This window comes from Centruroides vittatus, unplaced genomic scaffold, assembly GCF_030686945.1.
Source record: "Centruroides vittatus isolate TY-2023 unplaced genomic scaffold, ASM3068694v2 contig_628, whole genome shotgun sequence".
NCBI classification, from domain to species: Eukaryota; Metazoa; Arthropoda; class Arachnida; order Scorpiones; family Buthidae; genus Centruroides; species Centruroides vittatus.
In genome coordinates, this window is record NW_027122385.1 from 615,886 (window position 1) to 643,537 (window position 27,652).

Below are 27,652 nucleotides of genomic sequence, written 5' to 3' on the forward strand. Positions count from 1 at the left end.
TTTCTCCAGAGCTGTACATTTCGAATCAAAAAATACAAATCTGATAGTTATTATATAGAGAAAAACAAGTTGGCATTAATTAAAAATGTACAAGTTATACAGACTCTAAATTTAACGTACATGTCTTAGGGTATAACTTGTAATAAGAAGAATAAACTTGTTTCACATGGCAATTTATCATACTAGTTTATCGCAAAACAAATAAGTTATATAACAATCTTAATAATTGATTTTAGCTAAACAAGATCTATTGACAAATACACTAATATTAACACAAATTATAGATAAATGAACAATGCTCATAATCAACAAAATTTTTCCTGTGACAGTTTACTACAAATGAAAAAAGACATAAAAATACAAGTAATATTTATTATAATTCACATTATCCTACAATTAAACAAATTATGTGTATTTTAAATTATGAGTGTTCATAAAATATCTATAATTTTGAAAAGTACAAAAGCAATTAATAACAGACAGCTTGATAACATTCTTTCAGTCTTAAATGATTTCTAAAATAATTTAACTGACTTTCTTTGACATTCCTTACAGAATTTAATATATGATTGTATTAACGAAATATACGTTATTTTTATTTTTATATAAAAAGTTAAAAGACAAGTTTATAATTTTATGTAGTAAATGAGAAGAAAAACAATTTCAAAGAAAAAATTTTAAAATGTTTTCCAAATTATTTTACTTCGTTTGCGTCAATAATTAAAATATAAAAGAATAATCCTGAAGTTTACTTAAATGAAATGGAAGATATATTTTTTCAATTACATATAATCAGCATGCTAAAATAGTGCAAATTTAAAACTTAATATAAAGATACAACTTTTAAAATATAACAAAACTAAGAGAGCAAATACTTTGTTTATAACTATTGAAACTTATTAGAGAGGTTGAGATCGACGTTTTCAACGCAAAAACGTGTACGTTGGACGTTCAGCGCCGCTTTCTTGTAAGCCTAGAAGTTTGACAACGGTGTTTGGAAAGTCAGTGGAATCATGCTCGATATTCCAAACGCCATTGTCAAACTTCTATGCTTAAGGAAAGCGGCGCCGAACGTCCGACGTACACGTTTTCGCGTTGAAAACTTCGGCCTCAACCTCGCTATTATTAAATTTCAAACCGTATTCTGTCTCTTTTGACGATAAACTCAATTAAAATATTTAAATTTCACAATACATATTACAGATGAATAATCTTCATCTATTAGTTTATCTGTTTTCCTCTTTTTGAATTCTATAGACAATTATGCGATTCATCTAATACAAAAGAGTACTAAAACGGTATTGCTAAACACATTTATAGCTACTTAATAAATAGATATCATGACATAAATTATTAAAATATTGACACGATTCAAAACATAAGTACAGTAGACCAATACACAGGGCTGTCAAGATAGGAGGGGACCTGAGAAAAGCTGTGTTTCTTTGTTCCAGCAGTAAACTTAGGGACCGTAGTGGTTCCTATTCCTATAATATTATTTTTGTAACAGAAAATAAAATCTTTAACACCGTTTTTTGCTAATAAGGATATATTGTACGTATTTTATTTGTTAAAATAATAATAATATTAATGACTGAAAGGGTTCGATAAGAGTCAAAAGTGGCCGGCTCTACCTCCGGGTCCCACACAAGTTTTTGACATCTATAATACAGATAATAATTAGAAATGATTTGATTGATAAGCATATAAACAACTATTTCAAATTAAATTTTAGTTCGACGAAGCTTGTGCAATTCTAAATAAGCTTTGTCGAATCAGATTTCTGGGAAAATCACCGTAAAGTTTAGAATTTGCTCTGTATTTAGGACAAGTCACGCGTAATTAATAATATTACCGGTTGATAGACTTTAGTTGATAAGTTTCTTATAGACTAGTGATTAGTCTATAAGAAATTATGGGTGATGAATCTGGAAGTCATATCTGTCCTATGAATATATCAATTTAACAAAGAGTTTTGAGTTAACATGATCTTGTCCCAAGATCTTAAATTGTTTCACAAATGTTAAAAAGTAGTTTAAAACTTATTTTTAAGAATATTTGTTATAAGAAAGGTTTTCCTAAGGTTTTCCTATACAATTTTAAAAGCTGATATTACAACGAAATTATATGTAAAACAAATTGAAATTAATTACAAACTATTTAAGACAATCAAAAATTTTCTTCGTCCTTAGGCTACTTATATTTAACACTTACTAACATAAGCAGAGTTTGTTTAATTCATTAAAGTAAGATGATTGTTTTTGTTCGTTTTTTTCTCACATAAGTTCATGATCCGATTAACAATACAAAAATTCCAAATTGAAAATACCTCCTAATAACATGCTTTTTTAGATGACATCTCTTTGATTACTTATATGTAAGAATAAAAAGTCATATAATAAGATTACTCTTAAAATAAGTATATAACACGACGACTGATTAATCTTTTATTCTTGCATAATTATGTCATGCCGTAAGTTATTATGATATAAAAAATTAGAAACTGTAGCAATTTATATAAGATACATTCAAATAATTTATTAAATAAGAAAAATCGTTGTTTATTATAGTTTTATATGTAAAATTAATTAGTAGATAAAATATTGGTAATGTCGGATTGTTTGTCGAAGATTTTAAAAAGAATTGTTTATATCTTTTAGCACATTATTTTATCATAGCGGATATGCTGTCTCTATTATTTAAAAAAATGTAGGATTTTTTCGTTTTTTCATGATTAATGTAAACGATTATTTCAATTCCAAACATTGTTTACTGTCAAAAATTAAATATAGAATCAATAAGATTTAAAAAATTTAAACTTTCTACAGGTTACATCTTATAACAATTCTTTATATTTTTATTCATTGAAATAAATACGTTATTTACACATTGCTAACTACTTTTATTGTTTTTGATTAATTAGATATGCATACAAAGAAAAAAACATTTTTAATTTTAAAATAAGACAAGTTTCGTACATTGTATAATTTAGATTGAGACAATCTTTATATTATATAAAAGAAAAAATAAAAGAGTGTGTAATGCAATTAAACATTTTTCAAAAATTAAAAATTTTAAGTGCGTATTAACATTTTAAATTTAATTTACAAAATAATAATTGTGAACATGTCAATAGTAATGATGAAACTGTCCAAATTAATAAAACTGTAAATTCTCATATTCTTTTATTAATATAAATTGTATTAAAAAACAAACTCGTTATCCTCTGAAAGCCTGAGGAAATTGTCTCTTTTTATTAATTATAACAATAATATTAATCTTATTAGTACTATTGTTTTAGGCATTAATCAAAAGAAAAATGTACAGAGCAGATTTAATTGAATCAACTTTCTCCTGATAATTTCTATTTAAAAACTATTTAAATTAAATATTAATTTACAAGATTTCTAAATAAAACCATTTGTCTATAGGTAAATTTATGTACATTTGACAATTGCAAGTGACAAGTTTGCTGAAAACAAAAAGAAAATTTATTGAAAATGCAATAGATTGCTAACTTTGCATCTGATTTATTCAATATGGTATTCCTTATCTTTTTCTTTCAGTACTCATAAAATATAATAATCATAAACACGTACGTTGAGTTCTTGAATCATAATAAAATACGTTGCTTACTTATTCATCAATGTGGTTGAGACATTATGAAGATTTTCTAAAAGTGAACTTTTTCCTTTATGTTCGATCACAATGTACAGAATTTATAAAAATAATCCCTCTCTTATGTTTTTCAATGTATCTCAATACGGCAATATCGTTTCATTATTTTTCATTAAATTTTATTCTTTTATAAAAAAAGGCACTACAAATGTCAAAAATTTACTTGATAGGGTATTCTGTTTGCACTTCTCACACGAATTTTTCATAGGTATTTGTAAGATATATAAATGCTTCATTTAAATGATTGATATGTGTTTAAAATAACTTATCTTTTGTGACACTTTTTCACAACACCAACTATTGCGAATTATTTGTTATTAAATACAAACTTCTAATAAGCGTTTATTTTGTTATTCCGATAAAACTTCAGGCTTCCGGAAGAATATTTTTATCTTTGTTCTACTAGATATTTGTTCATAATATTTTTATCATATACTTTTATATACTGTATATATATGAAATGGTTTTTAACAATATTCATCAGAAATGTCTTGTAAATATTAACAGTTTGTTTTCTACTATTTTCGTAGAATGTTATAACAAATACGTTAGTTTTATTTTACATTTACATTATATATCAGAAACAAAACAATACATTTTCTAAAGAAAAAATAGAACATATTGTGAAGATTTTTCAGAATTCTTTAATGAATATCTTTAAAAAAGACTTCTTATAACTATCTGTTAATGATTAGATTAATATATAATTATTTCTCGAATCTTTATTATTACAATTTGTTAATTTATAAACAAATGGTTTTTATTTACTACTAATAATTATAATGCAGCTATCATATATTCATTTGGATACAATAAGTAAACTTCAAACTGTTTGAAATGTTCTAATCTTTCCTATAGAAGATCAAACAAACAGTTTTAATTCTATTAAATTTAATTAAAAAAAATTACTTTTAATTTATTATTTAATTTTTATAATAGGCCTACATATAATATACTGTATTTATAAATATATATTTAAATACCATATTTATTACAGTAAACTTATATTATAATTTTGATAGAGGCAACCAATATGAATTTTCTTCTTTTTTTATTTATAAATGGTTACTTCAAATCACACTAAACTTAATAGGACGTTACTCGTAAATTCTAAATATTTATTTATTAATTTCATTTTCAATTTTAAATGCCTTTTTATTAATGTGATATCTGCTATACATTATCACTTTAAAGCAACGATGATTCTAAAATATAATCAGATATTAATTTTTAATTTATTGTAAATTAATACAATTTGAGAAAAGAAATGTAATTCAAAAGTTAATGACCTATATCGAATTTAACTAAAATAGACAGTAAATATATTCATTTATATCATCTGTATGACCAGATAGGCCAGTAATTCGACGATCTCAAATGAAGTCAAAAGTTGCGAGCGATATAAAAGATACTGCAAAATTTCGATGCATCGCCGATTCTTATTCCAATACGTCCATCAATTGGTCCTATAAAAAGCAATTATTAGAAAGAAGTCCAAAATATGAAGTAAGAAATTCCGCACGAAACTCAACGTGGGAATGTACTTTACTCGTCAAGCAATTGGAAGAATCAGATTTTGGTATTTACGAATGTATTGCAACTAATTCTCTTGGAAAGGACATTTTTCAATTCTTATTGGTCAAAAGAGGTAATTTTAAATTTATTTCAATATACGGGATAATTCAGACCAACCGTCGAAGTCAATTTTAAATGGAAGTATAATGGAAATGGGAAGAAATAAATTCAGAATTTTATATGATTTTCATATATGCTATATTTCCCTGAAAGCTTTTTTAAAAAGAAATTTGATATTTTTTGGATTTTACACACGCATTTTAGTAATGCATTTTTGACAATTTGATTTTAACTTTAATACTTCATAAGATATAAGGCATGGACGGTGATCTGAATTATGCATAAATATCTAATGCTCTTATATTAATCAGTGTAAGATATATTTAATTTTATTAACCTTATTTAATTAATAAAGTATAAAAATTATTTAAAATCTATTTAAAATGTTTACATGTTAGGGCCACCAGAACCACCTGTTGATATACAAGTTGTTAACGTCAGTAATAATTATATATTTATTATATGGAAACCCGGCTTTGATGGTGGTTACGTATCGTCATTTCGTATCAGATACAGACAGCTTGGAATAGAAACATATTACTTTCAAGATGCTGTAGCGATGAGACATAATCACAAAATTGTTGACCTGAAAGCTGGAACCGAATATTATATTGCCGTTTCTGCTTGGAATGATCTAGGACATAGTAATTTCACATCAGAAATAAAAGCCAGCACCACTGGTGAGTTACAAAAAGATTTTCTGAGTTATTAACATAATAAAAAAAATTATCAGCGATAGCTTATACATTTAAGAAATATTTCATTAAAGAGTACGAAGATTATCCAAATTAAATCATTTTATATTTTTAATTTATTAATTAACAATCTTATAATAAGAAAATAAGCTCGTAACTACAGTAAGTAAACTTAAATTGATTTATCTTGAGATAAAAGTTGAATCTTTTTTCTATTTTTTCTTTTAAGAAATTGCGGTTATGGATTCTACACAAGCCTCTCCTGGCAAGAAAATCAAAAGCACTACTGGAAACTCCAAATGGTGGTGGATATGTGTTACAGCTGTCGGAACTGTCTTTGTATTGGTTAATGTGATAGTTGTGATCTGTCTGATTCACAAGGGCAAGTGCTGTGCCAGGTCGATTGGAGGTAAGTGCAAACAACAAACATTGTTTTCTAACATCTGGTTCAGACAGAAATGATTACAGTTACGAACTGTTTTGATTAGTAGAACTTAATATATAAATTATTAACGGTACTTAATCAATATTTTATAACTTAATTAAGTATTTAATATTAGTTTATTTAAATTATTTGAAATAATGAAAAAAAAACTATCTTAAATTTATATATTTCAGATTATTGGAATGTTTTTATTAACAAAAATGTTTTAAAAACTTTTTCTGTGGACATTAACTAAGAAGTTTATAGAAATTTTTTTTTTCAAACTCATATTAAAAATTATATTTAAATTATTAAAAATAAATAATATATATTTGAAATTAATATTAAAACAATATATTAATTTAAAATAATAATAATAGTGATTCTTATGCGGCTAACAGGGTAAAGGTAATCCAATAATATGGAGAATTGTAATAATGTTGAACATATAGGATTCTTTCTATTTTATAAAGTTTTCGTAAGTAAATTACGTGGAATTTTTCTAAATCGTATAATAAATCTAGTGCACATATAATAGGGCTTACAAAGTATATTGAAGGGATAATCAGAAGGTTAAATAAAATAATTTTTCTTGTTTTGGAAGTTTGACATTATTTATAAATATAATAATTTTGGATTTAGAAATATTGATCGTTAAAAACAGAGAATTCAGATAATTGTTTACTATATTTATTTTGTGTTGCAAGGCGATTTTTGTTGGTGCAAGTAGTACTAGATCATCTATAGTGGCAAATTCTTCCAGAAATTTGAATTACTTCAGTATCGAGTAGAAATAGTTTAACCATATCATTTACATCAGGCCTGGCCAACCCAAATTGTTTCGCGGGACACTTTGATCACGTGTAACATCAAGGTGGGCCACAATTTAAGCAAACATGCTTTTAAAAAAGTAAAACAAATACAAAATGAATAAGATTTTATTTTTATACCAAGAGTTCGACTCGCATTTGCGCATCATAACAATGACACATGCAAATTTTAATTTATTTAATTGTTTTAGTATACACATAACGGGAAACAAAAGTTGTAATAGATACATAATATTGCTTAGCGGGCCACACAATTTAACGTGACGAGCCGCGGGTTGGCCAGGCCTGATTTACATAAAAATTAAACAAATGTGGCGATAGCGGTTCTCCTTGTAGTAATCTTCGGTTTATGTTTAATTCTGGGAATATTTGGTTACATGAATAATGTTAATTTTGTATATTGAAAATAATTTCTCAATTGAATCTGAAAATTTTTTCCAGAGCCACAGATTTTCAATTTATTTATCAAAGTTGGGACATGAACTGAATCGAAAGCTTTTTATATATCGATGAAACTGAATATATTTCTCTATGTTTTTTTTAGTAAGTAAATTTGTATTATTGATAATAAGAAGAATAAGGCCATTTCTGTTACTTTTGTTTTTATAAATGCGAATTGAAATTTTGAGTTCAAGTTAAGTTCCGCAGTCCATCGTTGAAATCGTAGTGCCAGTATAGAAGTATAGCATTTTTGTAATGTTGGTAATAATGCTATAGGTCGATAGTTTCCGGGGTCTTTTCTGTCTCCTTTTCATAGATCATTAGCGGTTTTACTGTATTCCAAGATTCCTGAAAGTTTGCTGAGTTATAGAATGAATTGAATACCCGTTTTTCCTGATGATGGTAGTAATTTTAACTGTAATTATGTCAATACCCGGTGAAGATTTTGTTTTCATTTTTTTGATTGATGCCTCCAATTCATCATAGGTAATTACCAGATTTAAAATTTCACTTTCCAGATTTAGCGACTCTATATTAGTTATAGCAGTTATTCTTTTACAATAGAGTGATCAGGTTAAGAAGTCAATTTGCGATTGATTCTCGGTATCCTGTTTACGTAATTTTCGTACTGTTGACCAAAACGGAATATTATCTTTATTTAAGCTTAACTGATGTTCTAGATTTTTAAAATATTTTATTTTCTTGGATTTTAACAAATTATGATACATTGTTTTAAGTTTCTTGTAGTTTATAAGATTTGTTTCGTTTGACATATTCCTAAACTGCTTTAAGGCTTTATTTTTCTTTAATTTACAGATATAGCAAGTAGTCATACTAAGGTTTCTTAAACATATTGGTTTTTATATTATTAATCTTTATTATATTAATAAATTTTATTATTAGATTTTCCAATTGGGAATATAACTCTAGTCCATTTCCCGGTATAATTTTAGACAAATTTTTAATTTGCATTTGAAAATTCAGATAGTCATAATTTATTTTTTGATAAGGTTGAATTTCTCTATTATTTACTTTGATATTTGCCACTTCAAAGACAGTCTTGACTGGAAAATGATCAGATAGGTCGCAATTTAGTACTTGAATTTCTATACATAGGTCAGACAGCAATTCAGAATATATCGTTAGGTCTATTACCGAACTTCGAATATTAGCAACACAAGTGAATTCAGATGGATAATCATTTTTTATTCTTCCGTTTAAAATTAGTAATTACTATTGTTGAGTATTTTTTATTACTTGAAGTCCCAACCTGTTGTGCTTTTTATCTTTTGATTCTTGGTTAAAGTGAATTAGATTATTTGGCCCTTTGTATTCTGTATCTATTATCTGTGCAATCCTGGAGTTAAAATACCAAATAGCAATACATATGGAGAGATATTTTTCCATTTTTCGAGATTTTTAAATATTTCGCTTAATAAGTCTATCTGATCTAGCGGAACGTAAACTAACGTAACTATAACTTTTTGTATAAGAAGTTCATATCAATATTAGCGATTTGGAACAAGATTAAAATATAATTATTTGCTTTTTGGATAAATTTTACAGTACCGATGTTTTTTTCTTATCATTAGACAAAGGCCCGCATAAGGTCGCCCTGGTCCTACTGGTTTCTGTGCATCAGAAAATATAATTGTATATTCCATCCTATTTTTAATAATTTCATTCAGTGGTGTGACTAGCCAGGTTTCAGTTATACCCAAGAGATCAGTATTATATAGTAATTGTGAAAATTCCTGACTTTTTATTTTATGGATTAAACTTTGGCAATTCCAGTTCGTGATATTTAATTTAAGATTGTTTTAAACATTACTATATTGATTATTTTCACTTTCTTCTTCGGGATTAATTATGTTATTGGGTTTTTCTGTAGAGAATACAACAAAAAATCATCAGCGTATACTAACTGATTCTGAATATAACTATATGTAATTTTTTGACGATTAATTATCAAATAGTCGTTACGCAGTTTTAATCGTAATCCTTGTTTCTTAAAATCTACGTAATATGGTAAAAGTTTTTCTTTTTTTGCGGGAATCTTTAAATCAGCTGACATATTAATATCTTGCCAATTTCCTAGCGTCTTGCTATACTTCGACTTATTAAAGGCTGCAAAGATTCTATTTCTTAATTGATATGACTTTAATATTACGCACTTAATATGAATATTTGAATTGGGTATTGAGTAGATATTTTCTATATCTTCCGATTCGCTGCATACTATTTTTAAAGTACTAAAGAAAAATATTACTAATTCATTTTTAGTTATATCTTTAAACTGATTTGAATAGTCGTATATTATTATTTTATTATTATTCATAGTGTTAGTAAGAGAATCCAGTTTATATTGAGTTGATTCATTTTCTAATTTTAATTTGTTAAATTCAGTTTATATTTTATCATTTCTCATATTAATTTGTTTTAATTGATCTTTAAAACTTTTAATTTCATTTTGAATTATATTAATTTCTTGTCTTATAAGTGAAAATTGTCTCACTAGCTTATCATTACTATTGGTTATCAATTCAACTATCTTTTTACATAATTCTGCTGTTGAAATGTCTGTTTGTTCCGCATGTACTTGTTCTTGTGAGGAGGTTAAATTAATTAGCTCACCTCTATGGAATAATTATTCCGTTCTTCTAAGTTCTGTATATTCGGTGATAAGATTTGATTGCGATTCAAATGATTTGGTATTATTAGTCAGCAATTTTTGACGAGCTAGTGGTGATCTTCCTCTCTTTATGGGAGTTTTCTGTAAGGGACCAGGATTCGGTTCTATTCCAGCAACTAGTAACACCATTCATATTATTCCAAAATAATTTAATATTCTTCATCTCTTGAAAAATTAGACAAACTTTGGAAGTGGAGAAAGATTCATGCCAACAGCTATGACAATCAGAGTGCCCCCCCATCGAAACACATTAATTATTATTGAGTCCATGGAATATATCTTAATTTGAAATTATATTTAATGTACATTATATATTACAATAAATATATTATGTAATGATTTTTATTATTAAATTAATTACATTCAATAAAATAGAAGAATTAATCGATTTCTATTATAATTCTTTGGTATGAGAGTTTAAATGGAACACGTTATAATTTTTTAAAAATAAATCTTGTTTTATTTACTATAACAAACCATTTTAAAATATTGAAAAGTTACGTATATATACTATACGTAAGAAGTGTAATAGTCGCACAGAAATATATCCTTGTATTTTTTTATGGAGTTAATAAAAAAGTCATAATAATTCAATACATGGGATAAGAACTTTTTGATGATGTTCTTTTTAGAAGAGAAATGGCTTATATATCTATCCTGTCGTAAAATTTATAGAAGCAATAAACTCTTGTTATGTTGTTTGTTTCAAATTTCACTTGTCACTTTCTAGTTAATACCTTGTTCTTTTCGAATTATGTATTGTAAAATGACTCATGTATTTTTTTGATAATATTATAAAGTTAAAAATAAATAAATTTATTCTTTCCAAAAAATTTATAAAGCAACTGATAGAGAGGTTTGGAGACAGAAAAAGTCTTCTCGCTGTATTCTACATTTATGTATTGGAAAATTATGTATAATTTCAGACATTTTTGAATATAATTCAAGATAAAATTAATTATATATTAATACAGAAATTTCTCTTTTTGCAGGACAGTCTTGTGTTCATGATATTGATAAGCAAGTAAGATATACAATAGAAGGAAAGTCATTTTATATCACAGGAGAAAAATTAGATGTAGCTCATGAACACATAGTGATGGAAAATATCAAAGTAAGATTTTAAATTTTATCAAAGATTACTTATGTATTAATTATCAGTTTAATTTTACGACGTATTCTTTTATTAACAGACAATTAATCTTTATATATCACTTACAACGTAAATTAATGTCTAATATGCTTACAAGAATTTTAAACTTTATATTTTTCAACGCTTAGAATGACTTGAATAGATTATGTAAATGGAGACTGAATAATGAAGCTAAAATCGGAAACACGGAACCAATGTTTTAAACTGTGTGTCAAAGCCAATTTTCTTAATTGTGAATCATCATCGGTTAAAAATATGATAGGAGATAACAGCAAACTTAACAAGCAATTAATTATACAATTTATAAAACATTTAGTTATTTATCAAAATTTATAAAACATGACACATGATACTTTATTATTAATATAATTTTTTTAAATATATTTTTCTACATATTTATTTTCATTATTTATCAAACAGAGAAGTTACTTTATATTAAAAGTCGATATTTCATTATTAAGTTATTTTGATTCTTACTTAACCTTATTTAATAATGAAAATTATGTGAAGTAATTATATTATTTCTACTATTCTATAAAACGTATTAAATATTGAGTGATATAAATTTAAATAATTTATATACTCAATTTTAATTAACCAATCACCGATATATATAATCAATATAAATCGGTGCTTATTCCACTCTAGTCTTTAGTGCTACAGCGTTGTAAAATCCTCAAACAAGTAAAATATGGTAGCTTACTCTCATTCGTATAACATATGAAAACTTGTTGAATATTCTACTCTTGGCGTTCGAAACGGATAGCATTGGCAATACCATTTTTTCCACAAAGTTACATTTACTTTAGCAAGAACCGAGCAACAACAAAATAAATAAGCTCGCAAAAAGATGTGAATGTGAAATCCTAACAATTTAAGGCAGTTTGGTTTCCTCCTTCATTCCGAATGAAGCTAATGGATTTGATTTCAGAGAAATCCATCCGAGGATCTTTAGTCATCTTTATTCGACTTGTTTACGAACTGATATTTTATGGTATATGAAATAGATTTAAAATGATTTTTTTCGACGTAGCTTCAGTCAACAAAAATATATTCGCTTACATGATTTTATATAAATTATAAATATAAAATATAAAACATTATGTTTCCAATATTAATTTCATTAATAAGGCCATTCTGATTAAAAAATCTTTTCATTTTAATTGATTAAAATATAATTTCTTTTATTTATAATGAATTAATTTTTATATTTTTTGAGTTAATTATGTGGGATATAAAAAATTTCTAAAATTATTATTAATCGTGTGTATTAATAAAAATACAATAGAAAGTTTTATTTCGTATAATTGAAGTAGAGTAAATTAGAATTGGAGAAAATTAACATGATATTTTTCGAAAGTATTTTTTATTATTTATTTCGTTTAAAATAAATTAAAATAAATAATTTTAAAATATAAAAATTTAAAATAATATTATAATTAACTCAAATAATAATTATAAAATAAGTTTAAATATTTAGTACTAAAATAATTTAAAAGTATAAGTTATTATAGTATTGTCTTATAGAAACTAAGTAAAATTAAAAAAAAAAATAAAATCTAGGATGAGAATAATTCAAGACATCTTGTTTAAAAGATATACATTAATTTATTTCTAGTTTTATATCTAAAATAAATCTGTTTTTTATTTTATTACTAAAGATTCTGATAACTATTTATCATTTACAATTTATCTCATAATCATTATTGTTAAGTATATTGTTTTCTATGAAACAAATTATATATAAAACTCCAATTTAAAAAGATCATTATTTAATTACTATTTATTAACTTAAAATTACGTTAATGGATACAAGTATTTGGAATAAACATAAAATTTACAACTTGCGAATTTTATAATTTTATAAATTGTATTAATCCTTTTCGATTAAAATATTATAATAACTTCGAATGCAATGCGTTTTCCAGTTCCATTTGAATTCGATTTTCTCCTTCAACGCCTTTGTCAAAATAATGGAATATAATAATTTTAATCAGAATATAAAATAGTTAGAAACATTACATAGGGTAACTTTTCCAAACTTTTATTCAATAATTTATCATTACAGAAAAAGTGTTTTGTTCTATAAATCGTATAATAGTATAAATAAATCGTAAGTATATAATAATTGCATTGGGGGATAATATTTATATGATGTATATATAATGCAATATTATATTATAATATAATATATATAGAACATTTTTCTTATAATGTTTTTTAATGCAAATGTTTACTTACGAATTATCTATTAAACAAAACACTTTTCCTATAATGATAGATAAGTGAATAAAATTTTGGAAAAATTAATTTATTTAACACTTAATTTATTTTAAATAATTACATCAATATGAAAACATCAAACACTTGAAATTAAAAATTAGAAAACTAGTAAACATATCAATATTAAAAAGTAGTTTTCTATTGGATTTTACTCAAGCTTCTAAAAGATATGATGTAAACATATTTCTTTAACACAATAATACAGTACTAAACAAAATTAAATAAGTTTCTGAAGTTCATAAAAAGTTTTAGCTTAATTAATTATTAGCTCATTAGCGTAATTAAAACATCACACAATATTTATTAATTTCTAATATAATATAAATTAATTAGAAATTTAGTTATTTATCTGTACAGAAATCGAATGATTAATCACATTTACACTCTTAGAAACTTAAAAATATGTTTTAATTAAAAATTAACTAATTTGAAATAGAGAAGATTTTTCAATATAAGTTTTTCTGAGTTTAGAACACAGAAAAAGTATTGTGTAAAAAATTTGAAATTAAAATTGAAATTTTTTAATATTATATACAATATTTATTAAGTAAATTTTATTTAAATAATTAACAATTTTTTCCGAATCTACTATGACTTTAATACAAAATGATAATAATCAAAGTTGTCCTATTCAGAGGACACTAGCTCTAACCTGTAAGCTAATTGAGAAAAGTTTGTGTACACACAATTTAATGGACGCGAGAAAGGATTTAGGAAAGAAAAATTTTAATTACAAAATTCTCCACTATGGGGTAAATGGCGTTGCAAGCAAAGAAGTTTGACATCTTGATAATGTCGCAACATTGGCAGATTTATTATAGAATTTTTTATTATATAACTTTTTACATTTCATATTATTAATATAGTTTCTTAAAAATAATTATTAAGATTTTAAATTATTCTTAGAATTTGCAAAACAAATTCTGTGAAATTATTATATTGACATACAGTATTGCAAAATTTATAAAAATGTTCTTACATATACTAAAAATTTCTTCCGAAAGTTTCAGAAATAATATATTAATTATACATAAACACAAATATTGAATATATTATTAATTTTAAATTAATAAATCATAATACTTAAACTTAAAGAACTTAATTTCTAAAATTGATAAAATTTAAAAATTGTAATTTATGTATTTCAAATTTCTTTTTCAATTCACACTTTCTTTTCAACTTAATTTAGTAAAAAGGAAAAAAAAGTAGAAAAATAAAAATTTAGTATACGATTTTTTCAGCTCTTATATAGATTGTGTGAGAGAATTTACATAGCACTGAGGCCTGTAAGATCTATTGTGATGGGGTGAATATATCCAGAACTCCGTCTGTCTTACGATACGCGGAAGTAATTGCATTCTCTTTAACTGTGTTCAGCAGGCCTCACATAGCGCAGAATCCGACGGGGTAGCCGTCTCATCCTCAGTTAGTGCAGGCATTCATAACTTGGACTCAATCCTGGCCCTTAGAGCAAAAATCTGAAGCTATGTCGTCCAGGCCATACAGCTAATCATTATAATATACTTGCTATAACTGTTTCCTACGGTAGAAAATTCCATGCAAAAAGTTCTTATAACGGGGCAAAATATAATTAATCCAACATAATCTTTCTTTATATAATAAAAAAATTATACTTTAAAAATAGTATAAAATAATAATAATAATAATAATAATAAGACTAACTTTTAATGGATTTTCTTTTTGATTCAGGATAAAGTAATTTTAAATATAATTTAAATAAATTTGTTTACAGAATAAAGATCAGAAAACATATTTGACGGTCGATATCGTAGGGAAAAGATTAAATTTACAGCCAAGTAATTTGAGTAAGTATTTAATAAAATCAATTTTCGTTTTTTTTGCATATTTTAGTAAAAATAATTACTATTAACTTAATAGCAATATTTATAACTTACTTAAATAAAGCGAAGATATAATTATAATTACAATAATTAAATCGGTATTAGAATGTTTCATTGTAATCCCCCTCCTTTTAATGTGTCAAATTTTAAACAATTCATTAGCAGTTGACATATTATATTGCTACATTATTCTGTTTATAAATCTTTATAGAAATCAGATAGAATTAAAGTAATTAACTACGTATTATATCAATTATTACTTAATCCATTTTCTTAGGCGTGACATTCCTAATTACTTGAATTACTTCTGGGATTAAAACTTCTAAACAACGTAATAACAACATATAAAGTGTATTTATAATTTATGAATAAATCTTAATGAATATGTTATACTTAATTCTAAGAAAATATGTTTGTATAAATTAATTAGTTTTTCCGTAATACCAGAATCTGTTAATATTAAAAAGAATTTTATGTTATAATAAATATTTAGAGAGGTTTTAAAATAAATTTACAGCATAGAAAACTAATAAATACATTATTATCACTGATTTTAATTGTTTTTCTAAATACTTATTACAAAAATGATTAAAATTATTATATTTCAGAATAAGTTAAATGTACAGTACTTTGCACAATGCACGATGCAAGTTTAGTACTTTGTGTAGTATAAATTAAAGTAGTCAAATTAATTAACTTACGTACGCAGATTTAAGTACTTAACACGGTAATTCTTATCTTACCAAATTTCTATAGGATGAGATAAGAGTTAGTGCCAAGTGCATATAAGAATCGATCAAATTTATTGTATTCGTATTTAAGTTCAGATTTTAAGTTTGCAATATCTTAAATTGGAACTGTAAAGAAATCAAGAGGAAATTTTCATAGCAAGAAAACGATGCATTGGGATTTCACGATCTCAGATATCTACTTTAGAAGAATTACGAGGCAATAAAAACTTGCTTGAATTCAGCCACCAAATTAAAGTTACACTTTTGGGCGTGATAATACCTTAGTTTATCCAATAGTTGTAAGTACTAGTAAACATTAAATGAAAATAAACAATTTAAAATTAAAAAAATATATTTTATTTTTAATTTCTAGATTACACTTTTAGAATATAAAAAATGCAATTTATTAAATTATAAAAAAAGTCTTTATAAAATTAAAAATTTAGTTACACTATTGTCATAGATGATATTATATACGCATACATAAAATGTTATAAACTTCTATCTTCAATTTAAATGCTTCTAAATTTTATATGTGAAAAATGATAGAAATTTATTTAAAAAATTTTCATATAATTTATTTATAATTTAAGATATACAAAAGTTAAAATACGTTAAATATAAACATATATAGGCCTATATATATTTAATATATATTAATAATGAAAAAATTATATCAAAAACTTCTTAAATAACTGCTATAGCATTTCTATTATTATACATCATATTTAGATTATTATTAATTAATGTGAATAATTACTAGCATTAGATTTTATATAAATTATTATTATTAACTTGAGTTTTATCTTATTTATTTTTCATTTGTTTAAAATTAATTAAAACAAAAACGAAAATTGATGATAATAGTTCTTTTTACAAAATGTACAGTACATTTAATTAAACTAGAATAACAAATGATATTTCTAAATTAATTGTATAAAGTATGGTTTTTTAGGTAAAAGTTTTTATTAATTATTTTTTAAGCATAATTATTTTATGCTTAATTTTAATAATGAAAAATTTTCTTAGATAAAAACTAATGTAGAGCCGACTGTTAAAATATTTTTAAATGATTTTTATTTTTAATAGGTTATTAGGAAAAACCTTTTCTGTTAAGTTTTTTCTTTAAATTCTAATAAATTTTATAGTTATGTTAAAGTTTTTCAATAAATTATTATTTAATTGAAATATATTGAAACTCATAATTAAAATGTACTATGAGTAATAAATAATTTCTAATAATATAAATTATTTGTGTACTTAAATAATAAACAAGTATATAGTTTATTTATTTTTAACTAAATTCTATATATTACAGTAATTTTTTTTAAATTTTAAGCTAAATAACACAATCTGTTAAATTATGTCACTTGATTTAATCCAATACAAATTTCTTAATTTTATTCTAAAAAATGTGAATGTTTATGCAGATTTTAATATTTCTACATCTGATTTACATATAAGAAATCTTAAAAAATTAACTCGAGTAATCAGGATTAAAATGTCTCCAATGGTAATGGACAAAGTTTAAATAATCTTAAGTAAAACTTAATTATAATTAGTAATAAAAACTTCTACGAATCGAATCGTTGTTTGATAATATTTTGGATTATAAAATTTTACATTATAATTTTATGCAGACTTTTTTAAATTTAAAATTATATTGACACGTAAAAGTTCCATTATAGCGTATTTAAATTAATCGCAAATATTTCAAATATATAAGGAATTTTAATTAATAAATTAATGCTAAAATATGTTAAACATTAAATAATCTTTAAAACTATAACTGTTTTGATAAACATTAAAAATTCATTATTTAATCTGCAAATAATTTTATATAGTAAATAAAAATTTCATTTGTATATGTTTATTTACAGAGTAAATATGGAATTATAACATTTGAATATTAATTTATAGAAATTTTTATTGAAATATTCTTAGCAAAGAACTATGTTTTAGATACAATTTTCTTAATATTTTCAATTCAAAAGAATTCTTTTATTCATTTTTTAAAAATTTAGAATAAGTTAGAAGAAATACAAAATTCAAAAGTGAAAATAAATTTCCTTCCTTATGAAATAATCTTTTTCGTACTTTATAGTTTAATTTACGCTTATTTTAAAAAAATATTTCACATGTTCCTTCTTGTATAAATAAGAAAATAAGGAGATCTACTTCTTTTAAACTTGTAGTTATTAACAAGTATATAAATTATAGAATATTCTTCATAAAAATAATTTATCAAGGATATTCTTCGTATATTAAAGTTGTAAATATTTAAAAAATAATATACAGATAATTATGCTATACATTCAAATGTCCACAAACTAGATACCTTTTATATAATGACAGTTTGAAATGATAACATTTGAGTAGAGAGACGTGATTGCGAAGAGACACATACTTCAACTTTATAGAAGAATTGTAAACATTCTGAAAGTATATAATTCTATCTAATTATAGAAAGAACTTAAAATTTATTCCAGAAATATATACAAATATGATGCTTTTCTCTAACATCCTAAAATTTTGTCTATGAATAATGGATAAGAGCAATTTTATCTGAAAATCAAATATACTTGTGCATACAACTTTTAAATGGAATTGAATACGATTCTCAATAGAAGTTATTTTATACTATAAATAAATTTTTATATAATTAATTGATAAAGATGAAAAGATTTAAAGATATTAATTATAAAATATTGTTTTGCAAATGAAGGATTATAGTAATGTTTGTAAAGATCAAACATTATTAGTAATCAAAAACTCTCGGGATCATACTGTTTGATGGGAATGAATTAGACACTATTCGAAAACATCTTTTATAATTCTTTATTACATTAACATAATATAGGATATGATACATGCATTTTTCTTATGAATCGTCATATATCCTACTGAGGAGATTATTTTTATTTACATTAAAATTGTATATAATAAAATTGAAAAACTAGTGTTAAAAAGAAAAAAGTAATTGGAGTTAGAGCTACTTTGTCATTTCAAGGAATTTCATTCTTCAAATGCAAACTTATTTATTTATTTTTTACTTTTAGTTTTACAATAATAGAATTTGTTTTGATTTAAATATTTATTAATATTTTATCAGATACTGATGATAAAATAAAAAATAACGATTGTATCCTTTATGTTTAAATTTAATTTTCAAGAAACTTATTACAAGCTATAGTCCCGTTCACAACAAAATTTTTATCAGAATAATTAATTCTTAACTGATCAATATTAGATAACTCTTAATATTAAATAAAAGCTTTTTATTATCTTTTGGTATTGCAAACAGATAAACTTTAGTATGCAAGAGGCGATTGTAGAATTGTGTTGCAAAGTGCATTGGTATGTGTGTGTGTGTACTGTTTTATATCTTCCTAAAAAAGTATAATTCTAGAATAGTGTTCATATAAAAACCTGTACTGCCACATTTTTCGAAAGGAAAAAGAATATAGACGCGATAAGAATTTTCTTTGGCTTAAATTACCCAATTATGTGTGTTAACAGTAGCAAAAACAAGAAAGTGTAATTCATTCGTTCAGTTCTGAAAGGTGACAAATGAAGCTCTGATTATACTTGATAACTTTTTCCTGCGACTGCATAGACGCTGCTATTTAACAACACGCTGTACGATAATACAACTAATCTTATTAATTAATAAACTATAATTATCATATATTTTAAAAATGATATTTCAAGTATTATTTAACTTAATATTTCTGTGGAATTTTCATGACTTACGATTGACTTATTAATCTGTTTCGAAATATTTTATGGTAAATTTATCCCTTGTATACTTAAATTCTTATCTATTTAACAATATATATAATTGATTAATTTAATAGTATAAATACTGTTCAAATTACATTATCACTTGATAAATTAAAGAATGTAATAACAAAGGTAATTTCGTAGCTATTCAACGTTTCTACTTAGTAAATGTTCAAACTGTAGAAGTTTGTCTTTTGAGATTTTAAGTTCTAAGTTCTTCTAGATAATGAAAGCTTGTTTCTTTTCTATTAGCGAATTCTTTGAAAAAAATATAAAAATACTAAATAATTTGCTTACATTTAATTGTTCTAAGAATAACGAAAGATTTTGAATTTACGTTTTCTAGCATACATTGACATAAATTTAATTATGAATTAATAATATCTGATATTGCTTATAGAAATTCATTTTAGAATGTTAAATTATAATAATACTAAAATCAGATTATCAGTAAAAGATGAGCGATCTCAGATTCATTTCCCAATTAGCTTTATTATGAAGTCATTTTTATTCAAAAATTATGTTCAATATTTATAACTGATTTTACCCATTTATAATGAGCACGTAACGAATGTTCGTAATTTTCAACTATTTGACAAATATCCAATGTTATAAAATATAATATATATTCTGAAATAAGATTTTAAAATATTTAAATATAGAGTATTGAAAGTTTAACATTCTAAAATGAATTTCTATAAGCAATATCAGATATTATTAATTCATAATTAAATTTATGTCAAGTTATGCTAGAAAACGTAAATTCAAAATCTTTCGTTATTCTTATCATTATGTTAAAATAGATACATAAACGTCGCTCTATATGCGGGGTGTCCTTTTAAGTCCGCATAACCTCTGCAGAATGAGAATCTTCGTTCGGAGTACATGAAAAATAACCCGAGACCCATACCTCTACGACCTATACTTTTTGATAAAAATGCGAAGAAGAAAGTATGACGTCACATCGCGCACAAAAATAAGCTTTATTGGAAACACGAACATCAGTACTTTCATATGACATTATGCTTAAATAGGAAGATGCAAAAATGACCACCGCGCATATCGAAGCACGCATGCACACGTCGTAGAATAGCAGATTGCAAACGATCCAGCATCATGTCCACAAAAGTGAATTCAACCTAAAGACGAGTACCAAAGTCGCTTTCTGTAGCCTTCAACAACGACAACAGTTATGTGTGGTCAGAGTCCAATCCTTATGTAATCCACTCGCAGAGACATCAAGTCTGCTGATCTGTAAATATGTAGACTGCAATACTGAGCAGTTGCATTATTGGACCGTAACTGCTGCCTCAACGGCTAATGGGACATTCATAGCTGGTATTTCTCTGTGAGGAACTAACTGGTTAACTCGATGACATACCCTAATCGGCAATACGTGGCCTAATGTTGGAGCACTGGCGTATTTCTTCCCTCCTGTACGTGATTGGTTTGAATATGGGCATGGGGTTCGGTTGTGCAGCCGCCACGATCGCCAGATATGACGGCCGCACAACCGGACCCCCACGTCCATATCCAACCAATATCATCTAATCCAAAGATGCCACGATCGCCAGATCTAACACCTTTGGATTTCTTCCTATGAGGACATCTGAAGGAATTGGTATAGCAAACTCTAGTTACTATAGAAAGCGATTTGGTTGCTCGTCTTCATGCTGCGTTCAGTTTTGTGGACAACAAGATACTGGATCTTTTGCAATCAGCCATTCTACGGCTTGCGCAGGCATGCCTCGATGTGTGCGATGGGCTTTTTGTGCATCTTCATATTTAAGAATAATGTCATATGCAAGCACCGATGTTCATGTTTCCAATAAAGCTCATTTCCTGTGCACATGTTGTCCTACTTTTTCCTTTGCATTTTGTGTATGTTTTAGTTATTTATTTTAAATTTATTATTTACGTTTTTCAGTTTGTAACCAAAGTAACTTGGATACGATAAACTTTGAATAACTTCATACAAAATTTTGCTAATTTAATTTATTTGGTTAGAATCTTTCGAAATTTATATAACGATAAACTTCATTCTATTGAAATCTATAATAATTAGGTCATTTATCTCAGAAAGCATCTCTAGATTTCAAATTCCAAGGTACGTTCAAAAGAAAAGAAGAAAACTGGCGTTAAAAATCGGAAAGATGTGAAACAGCGCAGTAATTTTTGACAGGCGAAATTTCCATCACAGAGCCAAGAAACTGTGAGTGGCAACATTGTTGATGCGCGAGAACATAAGACAACTGACCGATAAAATGGAAAGCAGTGCACGAAGCAAGAGCGGTGTAGTGTTGTGCGATTTTTAACAAGAAACAATAGACATCATTGACACAGGCCGGTGCAGTAAGGAGACGACTACATGAGTAGCACATAGGTATACGTGTAGAGTTCTAAGGTTTCAAAAACAGCCACTTCCCCTGAATGGAGTTACTTAGATCACCCGGCATGACTCTGTTGTTACCAGGAAAATGTGATGTACAGGGCAAGACACTACTAATTTGAGATGGAACTACTTGTTTTAAATTAAATAAATTAAGAATATGACTAAAAATTGCAGCCTGCCACTGTGAGTTGTCACAATAAATAATTGCTCGTTTTTTGTATGTTTTCTATGATTGTATGATTATTCGTTCAAGCTTATTAATGTATTTCCTATCCAAATATGGATCTATATATTAAACGTTTTAATCTATAAGCTAAACCATATACAATATATTTTTTTTTCAATTATCTCTCTCATAAATTTGAATTAAACGAATATTTTCTACATTAAGTTTGAAGTTTTCTACATCTAAATAGAAAATAAATTTATAAAGCACTTAAGAATATTTATTTCTGATTAATTAGAAAACTGTAAATAATAAATAGCTATTAATATTATTTTTAATCTTTAAAATTGATTGACTAGTTATAAACCTTATTAAATTTAAAAAAAAACGTTTTGCTACATTTTTGTTTTATTTGTTTGTTTATTTATTTATTTATTGGTAATAAAAAGAATAAAAAGTAAGGTTTTCAAAACTTAAAATTTAATTTGTTAATTTTATTTTAATCATTATTATTGAGAATTTACCATTCTTCTACAATGTGTTTTTTACATATCAAAAGTGAATTTTCTTATATATTTAGTAAAAAAATAAGGCTTAGAATTTAGGACAAAACTTCAAATTGAACAAGTGCCAAAATCTATATTTAGCTTTATTATTAATTTAGAACAAATTATATATATATAGCATTAGAGAATTGAAACGAAAATAAAGATTTTAAGATTTTATGTCACGTTTCAAAATAGCTTTTGTTTCCAACTTTATTTTTTTATAATTGATAATTGTTGAACTTTCCTGACACCATAAACTTGAGAGCAGAAATTTTCGCGGTCAGAAATCGAAGTTTTCAATTAATTATAGTATACATATTATGTTATTATACGATATATTTCTTTATAAAAATAATATAAATAACTGATTATTTCTCTTATGAAGACTATTCTGAACATTGTTATACATAGCTTTCAAAGCAGAACTTCTCTTCTAAAATAAATCTACTTCACGTTGTTAAGTATATCCTTACGTGCATTAAAGCGAAAGCTTTGTTTTGTTTTATCGTATATAAGCTGCTTATGAAACATTACGCTTTTGACAAAAGCTTTTTTTGCACTATTTCATACAATGTAATCTTTTAATTTTGTTTTCACTTAACTTTAAGGAACACAAACAAGATTTATTGTATGCTCATTTTAATTATTATCAAAACGGAGCATAAAATTTAAAAACTGGTTTAATATTTTCACTGAAACAACAATTTTGTTTGTAGATAACAATTTTTTAAAAATGATTTTCAGCCTTTTTTAACGTTAAAATATTTATGGTATAAATTTATATCATAAATAATTTCTTTAAAAATGTTATGTACATTTTTCTACAATATTTCGTAGAAAATTTCTATAAAATTTCAGTTGAAAAGAATTTTTTTATTTTCTTATTTTTGGTTCTTTTTACTTGCGAATAATAGTTAAAAGTAAAGAAAGCCATCGATTTTTATGTTTTTTATGATAATTGTGATCATATTTAACTTATTTCATTTTTCGTACTTTATGCCCTCGTTCTTAGTAACATTAATAGAATCATAAATAGCTCATTGATTTAATTTGATAAAATCTATCGAAGCTTCCAATAGTTCTTTATACAGCCTATAAATATTTTGTAAATTCAAGTATACAAATTTAGCGTGTTAAAGATAAAAAATAAAGATGATTTTAGGACTTATGTGAACTTATTATTGAGAATTTCACTTTATGGATTTCTAATATTTAAAACTTATTTCAGTGTTTGTGATTTTGCAATTTTTTTTTCCAACAGGAAGAAAGAATAAAAGTGATACATTTCCGGAAAAATTTGAAGAATTAGTTCATAAAACTAGTAGTAGTGAATTCCCAGATATTTTGAAAAGAATTAATTATGATGCAAGTGCCTTCAAAGATGTAAGAACTGTTTTAACTAAGCTTTGGAAAATTTTATTTAAACAAATTAAAATTTTATGATATTCTTATCGTAATTCATTAATTTGCCAATATTATGTTGTATAAAATTTTTTTAGAATTAATTACAAAAGTATCAAATATATTTTAATTGAAATTTTAATTTTGATGCCACAAAAATATTCTTTTTTATTATATGGAAATTTCTCCTAACTAATGAAACAATATACATATATTATAATATATATTACATTACAATACATAATTTTTAAAAATTATTTTGAGTATTTTATACATTTTTTTACATAATGTGAAATAAAAACATTTTGAAATCTTGAAAAATATGTTCAGAATAAAATATAAAATATTATTAAAATAATAATTATAGTAATTTATTGCCAAAAATAAATTGTTTTATAAATAATTAATAATTTATTTATTATAAACGTCTAAATACCTTACTAATGAACGAGAAAGCGAACGTAACATATATTCTGTTTGAATTATTTAGTTTTATTTTTTCATTTACATGTTTTTAACATTATATAAATTAAGACATTTATATGAAAATAAGATGAATCTTAATCTGCACTTGATGTAATTTTTATACATGCGAGTTATTTTCATCCGCAAGTCTTTCCAATTAACAATAGAACTGTAAAAATTTTTTTGTGATATGTCTATTATATAATAATCATGATAAATATTTCACAAGTTATTTTGATTTGTATATCTTGTTGAATAATAAAGAAACAAGCCAAATATGTTTCTAATTTCCAAATAAGTTGCTATAAATTTGATAGTGATTAAGAAAATAACACAGTTCTAGGTAAAAAAGAACAATAAAAAAATTCTACAGAGCAAATCAGATTGAAAAACTGTTTTGTAATGACAGTACTGTAAATAAAATATACGGAATGAACTTGGTATAATAAAAGAAATGATTGATATGATATTTTCTGGAAGAAAATTATATGTTAATGAGTTAACGATTTGTTTAGTTTTTAAAATAGCATTTATATATATATAAACTAATTGTGATATTTTATATAATATATTGGTATTTAATAGAATATATTATGTACTTAATATATTTTTGTAATATACGAGGCTTCTATAGTAATTTCATAAACACAAATTAAAGTATTAACTTTAATTACAGTAAAAGAATTATATGTTGTTATCTATATTTCTCGTTATAAATATTTTAAATTCTTATATAAAATTTACTAAATTACTTGCAAATTGCTGTGATATGATAATATCTTTTAAAAATAATCATAGAAAGTTTATTACACAAAGTTATTAATTCATACATTGTTAAAATTTTGTTTTAAAAGGAAAAGATCTCGGATGAGAATGACCAATCGCCTTTTAGAAAATCCAAGAACTGCCTTTCTTCATCAACGAGGTCACTCAACTCAGATGCTTCCTCACTTACTGAACCTAATATATCACTGCCAATGACATCAACCTCAAGCTGCGATTTAAGGATACGTCATATTCTATTTGAACCAGAACAACCACCATTGAAACCTTTTATAGAATACCTCGATAGCTGAGGTTTGATATAAGAAAGCCTTTAGAGTTATCAAAAAATATACTGAAATACCTCGCTGAACTATTTATTGTTCAAGAACCATCGAGAAAGTGAAGAGGGTGTAATTAAAAACTTTCTCTATTAAAAAATCTTACAATTTTCTTCGTGCAGTACACATCACAATAGAAAAGATCACAAATTACCATGTTCTTTTAACGACGACGAACAAAGAATTTTATCTCCTTTAAACACTAACAAAGACAGAACGAGAAAAAAAAAATTCATATCGACTGCAGAAGTCAAACGAAAATTGTTTTAATGAAGATAATTCATAATGGAAGTCAAACTCTTATATAAAATAATCTACAGCACAACCATCAACTTCGTCTATGTACAGTTTGTGAATAGTTTTAGTTTACTTAAGTATTAGTTTTGTCCTTTCTGATTATTATAACGGATGGTTGAATTCTTATAGTTTTTTAGAGTATATGTTATTAAATTTTAAAAAAATATAAAACTCAAATTGTACTTGTATTATATTTATTTGAAAATATTTGAGAAAATTAAATAAAATTTACTAATAAAAAATTACATGGTAGAAAAATAATGTAAATTCATAAATCCTATTAATAATTTTTAATAATTCAAAAATTCTATCTTAATATTAATCTTACTTTTAAATACTTAAGAATGTTTAAGTTAATGAGATTATAAATACTTATTTATGTTTTATTTATTATTTATATATATATAAATTTTTAATTTAAATCGGAATACAACAAAATAATAAACTTTTTCCTCTTTTACGTTTGAGATAAATTTCTTTATCGAATATATCTTTTGTTTCAGATCATTTTTTAAATATAAGATTTGTATTGAACAAATCAATAAACGTTTAACTTTAACAATAAACGATTTTAAAATAAATTTACACTAAAATTAATCCTTTCTCACCTCAATCAAATAAATTATTACAACTGTCATTATCATTTTATTTATATGCAATGGATGTTTGTATATTCTCTCTATTCCTCGAGCAATGTTACTTATTCAAAGAACTGGTTGATGATATTTTGAAAAAAGAAATTTTCACAACACTTTTTGTCATAACAGTTTTTGAAAAAATAATGAATCTATACATTCCTATGATAAAATTATGAAAATGTATGCTGAATTTCAAAAGGTAAAGTAGTGTTATATTTTATACATATCCATAAATACAAAAATATAACAAAAATACTATTTTATAATATTTTAGTGTTTTTTTTATGTTTCCATTGGAAGATGTCTATTGATTTTTAAAAAACGCACAAAGATCTATAGAAAAATATTAAAAAATTGCACATAAGTTATTACTTGTTACATACAATTACTTAATTTATACATTTAAAAATATTTGAATTTACTAATCAAAATTTT

The 27,652-nt window shown here is 24.6% G+C and overlaps 1 protein-coding gene across 1 annotated transcript in view; it reads left to right on the forward strand.

The window, feature by feature from the left end:
- LOC136979552 (synaptogenesis protein syg-2-like) overlaps nt 1-26,688 on the forward strand; it is a 290,470-nt gene extending 263,782 nt beyond the window's left edge. Inside the window, exons 16-22 of the mRNA XM_067275555.1 lie at nt 5,030-5,326; nt 5,712-5,993; nt 6,238-6,417; nt 11,388-11,509; nt 15,585-15,657; nt 24,575-24,696; nt 26,034-26,688. Of these exons, the coding sequence (XP_067131656.1) occupies nt 5,030-5,326; nt 5,712-5,993; nt 6,238-6,417; nt 11,388-11,509; nt 15,585-15,657; nt 24,575-24,696; nt 26,034-26,255 (1,298 nt within the window). The 3' untranslated portion in view covers nt 26,256-26,688. The remainder of the gene's footprint in view (nt 1-5,029; nt 5,327-5,711; nt 5,994-6,237; nt 6,418-11,387; nt 11,510-15,584; nt 15,658-24,574; nt 24,697-26,033) is intronic.
- Nucleotides 26,689-27,652: the final 964 nt, after the last annotated feature.